The sequence below is a fragment of the Ciona intestinalis genome, unplaced genomic scaffold (genome assembly GCF_000224145.3).
Source record: "Ciona intestinalis unplaced genomic scaffold, KH HT000065.2, whole genome shotgun sequence".
Taxonomy (NCBI): domain Eukaryota; kingdom Metazoa; phylum Chordata; class Ascidiacea; order Phlebobranchia; family Cionidae; genus Ciona; species Ciona intestinalis.
The window spans coordinates 12,210-21,799 of record NW_004190387.2 but is presented as its reverse complement, the minus strand read 5'-3'; the positions used below and the strand labels follow the sequence as shown (position 1 = coordinate 21,799).

General features: G+C 36.2%; 2 protein-coding genes across 6 annotated transcripts in view; both read left to right on the top strand.

Moving 5' to 3' along the window:
• Positions 1–3,217, top strand: part of duox-a (dual oxidase-A) — a 25,372-nt gene extending 22,155 nt beyond the window's left edge. For all 5 annotated transcript variants that reach the window (XM_026838192.1, XM_018815343.2, XM_018815342.2 and 2 more), the window contains 5 exons: positions 312–482; positions 1,019–1,177; positions 1,498–1,653; positions 1,939–2,067; positions 2,490–3,217. In XM_026838192.1, coding sequence (XP_026693993.1) covers positions 312–482; positions 1,019–1,177; positions 1,498–1,653; positions 1,939–2,067; positions 2,490–2,612 — 738 coding nt within the window. In that variant the 3' untranslated portion in view covers positions 2,613–3,217. The remainder of the gene's footprint in view (positions 1–311; positions 483–1,018; positions 1,178–1,497; positions 1,654–1,938; positions 2,068–2,489) is intronic.
• Positions 3,218–5,517: 2,300 nt separating this feature from the next.
• Positions 5,518–9,590, top strand: part of LOC100186353 (baculoviral IAP repeat-containing protein 2-like) — a 6,340-nt gene continuing 2,267 nt past the window's right edge. Inside the window, exons 1-8 of the mRNA XM_026838180.1 lie at positions 5,518–5,571; positions 5,846–5,926; positions 6,037–6,204; positions 6,276–6,354; positions 6,749–6,781; positions 7,034–7,133; positions 7,880–8,027; positions 8,286–8,398. Coding sequence (XP_026693981.1) covers positions 5,518–5,571; positions 5,846–5,926; positions 6,037–6,204; positions 6,276–6,354; positions 6,749–6,781; positions 7,034–7,133; positions 7,880–8,027; positions 8,286–8,398 — 776 coding nt within the window. The remainder of the gene's footprint in view (positions 5,572–5,845; positions 5,927–6,036; positions 6,205–6,275; positions 6,355–6,748; positions 6,782–7,033; positions 7,134–7,879; positions 8,028–8,285; positions 8,399–9,590) is intronic.

Below are 9,590 nucleotides of genomic sequence, written 5' to 3'. Positions count from 1 at the left end.
CTTACCCGCAATCAACTGCCAGACTTATGTCATACCTTTTCTANTGAATGCCGCACACGTTATATGCGTGGTTTTACTTGTTCTACATATACCTACTTTCAGCTAACATAGTGTAATGTCGCAACCCCTACGTTTTTATAAAATCGACGCCACTGCTTGAACCCATTACCTCTGGGTTACAGGCGGGCGCGCTAACCACTTAGCCACATAAGTTACAATTTAGCTGCATGAAATTCCTAACTGTGTGTTGAAATTGGCCCACTGGCCAGGGTAGACAAGTAATATTCATCCATCACTATACTTCGATACAGGTTCGCATAGCATGCTTGGCTCAATCACAGAATGAATATCATCCGTTCACCCTCACATCTGCACCCCATGAAGACACATTGAAACTTCATATTCGAGCTGTAGGACCTTGGACTATTAACTTGAGGAGTATTTACAACCCAGATGTGCTAAGAGACTCCCCTTATCCAAAGGTAAGTTACTATAACATAGTAAACATGGAAACTTGTAAGCGGGCAGGAGGTGTATGAAACAGAACACCCGTGTTATAACGACTGTTTTTACCCCGCCACGCGAGGATAAATAAGTGACATACATTGTAACTCGTAAGCAAACACCAGGTGTATGAAACAGAACACCTGTGTTATAAAGACTGTCACTTTAAGACCATGCGAAAATAAAGCAAGTTACATTTTATTCTATTATATGTATACAAAAATAGATATTTTTATATACACTGCAAAAATCAAATAAAAAATAAAATTGTACGGCACTGGGCAAGGTATGGTTAAAGCTCCTGCCTTTGGCATAAAGGATAAGAGTCTAAGGCTTGATGTTGCAATTTGTGTGGGTATATGTGTCATTGGTTTTCAAACATGTCTGTCTGACTACCTGCATTATATTCTGGTAAACATTATTGCAAAAAAAATGTTTTATGATAGTGAATTTACAAGTACAGTTTTTTAGTACAGCAGTACCTATCAATAATTAAATTGTATTTTGTTTCCAGTTATATTTGGATGGACCATTTGGAGAAGGCCACCAGGATTGGTATAAATACGATGTGTCGGTCCTTGTTGGTGGTGGGATTGGTGTTACACCGTTTGCTTCCATATTAAAGGATTTGGTCAGTGTTGCTCAGTCTGGGGTTAAGATTCAATGCAAAAAGGTAAGTGAAACATATTTATCCCTGCCGACCCTGCGTGGCGGCAATGACAGTCCGTATAACACGGGTTTTTTGTTTAATACACCTCGTCCTTGCGAGTTACCACTTATTTAACTTGGTTGGGGATTTTGTTATTTTTTTAACGCATGGTTTATAATTTAGATAACTAATAGACCACCGGGTTTTGTGGGTAATTGTCCGCCCTTAAAATATTAATATTACATTTACTTTTGACTGTAATTATTTCTCTATTGTAACAATGTAACCCTAACTACCATCTGCCATCATCTGCATTTACAGATCTCTAATGTTTCTTTGTTTAGGTTTATTTTATGTGGATAACAAGGGACCAAAAACAGTATGAATGGTTGACCGATATCATACAAGAAGTTGAAAGCAAGGATGCAAGTGATTTACTCGACACCCATATATTCATCACACAGTTCCCTCAAAAGTTTGATCTCAGGACAACAATGTTGGTGAGTGGATACAAATCATAATAGGCAACAAACATAGGGTGTCAAGGGCAACAGGTTACCCCTGCAATTTTTGCACTACCCAATTCAGTAAATAAGTTTGCTTAAGCAATAAGCATAGATGGATTTGTGTGTCTTGTGTCGTTACATAATTTAGTCTACCTGCCTCTAACCTTTAACGTAGAGGTTACGTGTTCAAGGCTCATTGCTGCTAGTATTATTAAACAATTATGTAATGCTACATAAGTTTGTATTCCTTTATTTATATTTTTTATTCGATATTTGCAGTATATATGTGAGCGACACTTCCAAAAAGTAGCTGGCAAGTCATTGTTTACAGGACTGAGAGCCGTCACTCATTTTGGAAGACCTGAATTCAAATCTTTTTTTGTTTCTCTCACAGAGGAACATGCTGAGGTAAAAAGGTTGAATAAATAAAAGTAAATTGTTTGTTCCAAAAACGTTGAATAAATAAATGTAAATTGTTTGCTGTAGTAGGCAAACAGTCGTTAAAACACGGTGTTCTGATTCATACACCCGGTTTTGCTTACGATTTTGCATTTTCCATTTTTGAAAGTATGGTTGACAATTTGGACAACCCATAACTTACCATTGGCAAGCAGCAATTACCTTTAAGTGTTTTGCCCAACCACACAAGTTGATTTGTACACGGTAGTAGCAGCATTTAGACTTGTACCTGTTACTTTTGGGCAAGAGGCAAGCGTACTGGCCACTATTAAATTCCCTATTTTGGACACTACAAGTGTAACTTTTTTCTGGTAATGTCAGCCTAGATTTTGTTAAGTTCAAAAATGTGACATTCGTGACACTTTTTTTAGGTTGAAAAGTTTGGCGTCTTCAGTTGCGGGCCACCTCCTATGACAAGTTGTGTGGAACAGACTTGTGCTAAACTTAATAAATACGAGGGTGCTTCATTTCTTCACCACTTTGAAAACTTTTAACTTTTTACAACTCTTTTTTATATAATCTTCAAACAGTATTAACCAAGATAAAGATACGTTATTGTTTTTTTTCAATTTAACACTTTTTTGTGTATAGCACTGTACAGTACTACTACGTGCTAACAAAGTATCTTTATCCATAGTTAATATAACATTACCTGTATAAAATTGACTGTAGACATTTTATTGCACTGTTTGCACTTACAAAGTAGGCAAACTTGGTATACTAACCTTGGTTACATTTATTTACTTCCACTGCATGTATGTTATGTTGGTTTGACCAAAAATAGGCATTGGCAAACTCTTTTTAAATTTAGTTTTAACACAAATTGGTAGCAGACATCTTGTTTTATTTTAATTAAAATAATCCAAAACTGTAAAAGTATTTAGTTTGCCAGAATTATAGGGTATATTTAGCCCACAGTTTTGAGTTTGCCTACCCCTAATCTAAAGTATTCTATGCAGATGCAGTGCCAACGTAATGACGTGTAGTTTATTAAATGGTCACCAACAATTGAATTACTTGTGTAGTTAATTTTGTAAATATTAGCTCATATTAATTGCTTTACTTCAATAATAATAAAGTATACTCGCAAAATGACTGTAAATTTGTTTATCTCCCAATGTGTCAAGGACGGTTAGCATCAATGAACATTTTAAATTTTGTCACAACAATTTGCGGTTATTGTGTAGCACCTACAGCTACGAGCCTTGAACTCATAACTTCTGGGTTAGACGCAGGGAGGCTAACACTGCCAGAATGCGATATTTTGTGCATTTAAAAATAGCACATATTGAAATATTTACAATATTTTGTAGCAACGTGTCTAAACTCATGTGCACCAAAGTTAGTAGAGACCACAGAAATAAAAAAGAGTAGAACGCGCAACTTCCCAAAACCGTGATATATTCCTTTTTCTATTCACGTGACCGCCAACTCCGTCCCCATTTCGCTTGGTCTCCATTGTAAAAGATAGGCGCACAGTGATTTTAGGAGGTTTTAGGTGTTTATTTTGAAAACTACACTAACTATTCAACTTTATTAGGCCAGTTTAGTTTTTGGTAGGTTAACGCTTACACTTTAGCGCTTGCTTGGGAAAATTAATTATTTTATAAATTTAATTAAAAACGTTCAAACAAACGGTTTATTAGAAATATGTATATGTCTGGAAATATTTATTTTTCCCTATTAACTTAAAATAAGTCAAAAAAACGAAGAAAAACTACATAAAACGCCCTGGCTTCTATTGACTACTATAGTAACCGGGAACGAGTCGTGAAAAAGAGAGGGTGTATCACCTCTCTTCTTTGCCGATATTAGAGATGCGCGTTCTATTCTTTTTATTTCTGTGGGAGAGACTCGCACGAGTGCACGAGCTTTGAAATTTTGCCGAGTCAACGCTTTGTGCGATTAACGTGTTTCGATTGACCCACGTGACTTGAAATTGACCCACGTGACTTGTTTATTTTCCTTCTGAATGACACAAGGTGTGTATGCGCTTGCGCTGTTGCTGTTTTTGACGCATTCCGCGGATTCCTCACTAGCACCCATTCCGCTGAAGTACGTACCCTTTTTTGCGCCCCGTGTATAAAAGGGTGGGCAACGAAGATGAAAGCATTCTTCAGTCTTAGATGGAACTTGCAAATACACAGAGCAACGATTAGTTTGGAAGAATATTTGCTAGAAAAAAAAGTGAGTTAATTTTAATTTATAAATTATCAAAACTGTACAAAAGTTGCAGGTATATATAGTTTGGGTTTATACTCAAATGCCTAAATGTACAACAGTTCAAATTTGAGCTGCTAGTGCATATTTTTAGGCAGTGATAACAAAAAGAGGAAAAGCTCATCTTTGCCGTTGCCTTTATTTCTTCAATATATAGCCTGCCTTATGCAACTTATTCAATAAAATAGTACTTTTGGCCAAAGATTAAATACAATGGTTCATGAAATATGGGGCATGAGTATTTTGTGGACTGACTGCGAAATGTTGAGAACGACTAATAGGATGGCTTTTATTTTACTCTGTTTGGCACTAGTGAAGAATCCTGTGCTACGTTACTGATTATGCTGCTGGAAAGTGTTAGAGGTTGATAGTTAGGGGTTATTAGTTAGGGGGAGGATTCTTTAGTAGCACTCTATTTTATTAATATATATTAAATATTTTTTAACTATTACAGAATCGATATGGCTTCCAAAGAGGCAGGCTCCTCAGAAATGCCTGATGTTGGAGAAAATGGAAATATACATTCTGGAAGAACCCATGTTAACAGGTGTGTACCTAATTGGAAAATATTTAAATTTACTGGCGCCATGGCACAGTTGACCCGCCTGCTTTTAACCTAGAGTTTATTGGTTCAAAGCTTGTCGCTGCTACCATTGAGGGCGTATGTTCCTTGGCAAGACACTTAATGGCAATTGCTCCAACCCAGTGGTCACTAATGGGTTGTCTTGTTTATATTGTCAGCCATGCAATATATATATAAAACAATCACCCAAAAATTTGCATATGTGACAACTCCCTAAGCTGGCATGAGGTGTATGAAATAGAACACCCATGTTATAACGGCTGTCATTTTCTGGCCACATGAAGATAAGCAAGTTACATTCATTCAACTTACAATGATTTTTTTTAACGGAAAAAAAAATTTGAAGAAAATAAAAAGTTTAATCTACGTGGGTTATAATAAAAATGTCTTTTTTAATGACGTTTTTTATTATGCAACAGACCCCGTGACCCCCCTGGACAACACAGCGTTTACATTCTACCAGGTGATACTGAAAGAGGTGATACTGTTAAAACACGATCAGGATATTTGGATTTTATGTGCTAAATCTTCCCCCACCCTACTATATCACAATCACACTGTCTGCTTTTATTGCAGATGGTTTGAATAGAAACATTATGCAACCATCTGGTTTATCTGGTGTTGGTGAACCAGTCAGACACTTCGTCAGTGTAAGTGCTTCTACACATTTTTTTTGTCTTTAGTATTATATTACCATTGTCTATTAGTATTAGACACAATATTAGTATTACTATTAAACTCAATTTCACAGTATTTTAGTATTATACACAAAGGTTTTACACAATTAGTTTGGTCTTTAGTATGATATTTGTATTATACAAACTTTTAGTATTAATTTTAGTATTATACACAACAGTTAAAAGTTATGGTTAAGAATAAAAACTTTACCATAAACTTCCATTTACTCTTGTATTTTGATTTTAGGGTCAAAACGCTGAAATAGACATAGAAGGATTTGCTGCATCACCTGCAAGCGATGACATGCCAGCTCAAACAGCGCTTTGGGTAAATCTTATTAGGCATTATCATACTTTAAATCTTGTTATTAATTTAACCAATCTAATCGTATCGAGAACGCAAAAAAAAACAGATTGCTGAAAATTTTTTCGTTTTAGAACAAAGTCTTTAGTGAAGAGAAATTTGGTACGCAACACCCAAGTAGTGACATGCCGGCTCAAACTGCACGTATTGTTCACCCTAGAGCAGCAAGGAGCATTGTCTCTGCTATGCCTTTTCGTAGAACAGAAATCCAAGATCCTTGGGATCCAAGTCAAAATGAAAGGGTGAGATCATTGAACACGATTGCATAAAACAAGTTCTTATATACTGGGGAGTAATGAACTTTAGGGTTTAGGGGTCACCGGGAGTTCACCAATTTTTCACAAAGTACTGCATGTATAATACTATTAACCAAGGGTTGCAGGAAATTTTAGGTGATTAAAAAGGATTGTAAGCAAAAAAAATTTGGAAAGACCTGACATAGAAAGTTACATATGTGGTAACTTGTAAGCAGGCAGGGGTTTTGGGAAACAAAACGCATGTGTTATAACGACTGCCGTTGCCCCACCTTGCGAGGATAAATAAGTTACGCACATTGTAATCGTAAGCAGGCTCGAGGTGTATGAAACAGAACACCCATGTTATAACGACTGCCGTTGCCCCGTCAAGCGACGATAAATAAATATCATTCTATTATGTAAATTAACAGCAGAACTTCGAAAACATGTTTCCGTGTCTATGTCCTGTGAACCCACACATGAGGAGTTTGAGATTGAGATTGGAAACATTTACCCATCTCGTTCCAAAGTAATTTCCGTGCTACGGCAGAGCAAATTGCGAAGGCTGGGTTCTATTATCTTGGTGAGTATTCGGTTTGTGCTGTGCAGGCCAAAGGTTTAGCAATTTAATCTTTATTATTTCTTACCTAAAGTTAAAATCTAATTTTATAAGGGTTTTTGCTTAAAACAGTATCATTTAAAACTAATCTGTAGGCCTAAAAAATGTTTTTCTTCTGTTTTGCATAAGTAAAAAAAAGAATAAAATTTTAATTTACCAATATTATAAAATTAATTAGCTTTGGTAGCAAATATATTGTTGAGTAAATTTATCCAGGAGACCGAGATCGTGTAAAGTGCTGGTATTGTAACAGAGGTTTACAGAACTGGGATCCAGATGATGAACCGTGGACTGAACACGCAAAGTGGTTTCCAATGTAAGTTAATACCTTATTCAATAGCTACGTATACGTTTTTATTTGAAAATATTAATTTTCATAAAAAATTATAACCACAATTAATAGTTTTTGGAATTATGAAATTTAAATAGAATTTATGCAGTCTGATCAGTAGGGTGTCGAAATTTTATGTTTGTGACACCAGTAGATATGATCAGAATGTGGCCAGCAAACAAACTGCCAGTTGGCCTTTGTTATTTAGATTTTATAACATTCAAAACAGATCCCTGTATCACGTGTGCCTGAGATTGCACCACCTTTTTTTCTCTGCCACCCCATGTGAAATTTCTTTTCAGAAGCGTTAGAGGATGTTACTGACATAGTTTCTACGGTCTACCAATTGTAATATGTGTGAACAAATCATCCAAATCTAAATGTATTCAATTTTTATTAAAGTTAAACATTGTAGCTTAAGTTAAGTTTATGCTTAAATTAAAATTGTGGCTTGTGGCAAATTTGAGGCTCTGTTTATTTTTTAACTAAAATTTAAGCAAATTCAACTAAATTGATTTCCAAAAATCAAGTTTTTACTAAACTATTGCGACATAACTACGAAAACAAAACGAACAAAAATTCAGTCCAACCAATTGTATAATATAAGAGATATATATTTCACCTAAATGGCATCGTCAGTATCTTATTTAAATAGATTGGAGACCGGCAATATATATGTATTATAATTTAAATATACATTAGATAGTAAACCGGCCATTGATATACAACAGATGCCAGTTTGTGTTGCAACAAAAAGGACCAGATTTTGTTCAGCGGATAGTTTCTCGTTATCCCAACTTACCCCACTCCTCAATTCGTGATCAACCTGTCCCGCCTACAAGTTTTCCAGTTCGTAACCCCCGTGGTGTTGACCACAAGGTAAACTGTTTAATGTTCCAATTTGCTTTTCCCTCACGTAGCGGGAAAAAGATAGGTATTATAACATGGGTGTTGTGTTTGATATACCTTGTGCCAGCTTACGAGTATGACCACTATAAAGGATTTGTTGTTAGTTGTAGTAGCGGGGATGAGCCTTGAGCCCGTTACCTCTGGGTTAAAGCCTTTGAGCTAACCACCGTGCCGCGGTACTAAGTATTGTAATGTGGGAAAATTTATTTCTGATATTTATTCACTCAGAATGAGGCGTTAACCCATGAAGAACAAATTAACCAATACATGCTTAGTGATATTGTTCAAACAGCTTTCGACATGGGATTTGAAAAATCTAGGATACAACATATTGTTGCAAGGTATGACAGTTATTACATGATACATTATTATCCTTCACCCAACATAAGGGAACCTGAGGCTCTGGACAACCCATGTCCGACAATTAGTTGTCGCAGGTTAGACGCTGTTGGCTAATTGGGCAACTCTGGTTTAAATACAAGGTGTCTGGCATGCCGTACTATGGAACCTCACCCATACATAACAGCCATCACCTGCATCGTACGATTATTATGCAAAGCCCTATATCCTTACACCTTGAAATAGGGCTTATTCTGATGCTATGTATCCATACAAACATGTTTGACAACTATGTTGTTTCCTATGTCTGACAACTATAGGTTTAACTACATTATAAAAATATCACGTCCATGTGTATCTGGTGTTATAAGACACCAATGTTGTTATTAGAGAATGAGCATGAGGTGTATTGTGTATGAATACACCATATGTGTCTATGGTGTATAATAAGACACCCATGTAATAACTAGACAGTGAGCATGAGGTGTTTGAATACACCATGTGTGTCTGGTGTATAATAAGACACCCATGTAATAACTAGACAGTGAGCATGAGGTGTTTGAATACACCATGTGTGTCTGGTCATAGGCGCCTAGATTTCAAAATCAGCGGGGAGGCGATACTATTTTATAACAAAAAGTAAAAACGAGAAACATCAAATACGCTGTCTCTTTGCGATTACGGTCGCGTTTGGACGAGTTTGGGAATTTAGCTTTGATTGCGCAACAAGTTTACCGGTTGCATCATAACTACGAGTCTTACGTAAAGTTAGATAAACACGTATTTCTGTTATGACACAGTACCAATCCACACGTGGATTATTCGGGATTGAGTAACAATTAGATTGTTGCAACACAGCAGCAATTGTTGCGTCGATTATTAATACAATAGTGGTTTATTGCCTTTAAGGTGTTGGGATTAAAAGTGTGTTTGCTTCATAGAACAATTGCGGTTTTATGCTGAGAAATATTTTGAGTATCTAGTCGTTGTTAGCGTATAGAAGTTGCTATTCGCTACAATGCGACGCACACTGAACGAAGGTAAATTGTTAACGTGTGTCGGCGTGATTAAAACTCTTGGTAAGTTTAGCAAGATTAACGAACGCCTTCGCGTAAGGTATTTTCCAGCCTGATGTTAGGTTTCCCCACACTTACGTCAGAATTAATGCAGAGCGCTAAATTGTTCATAAACGTA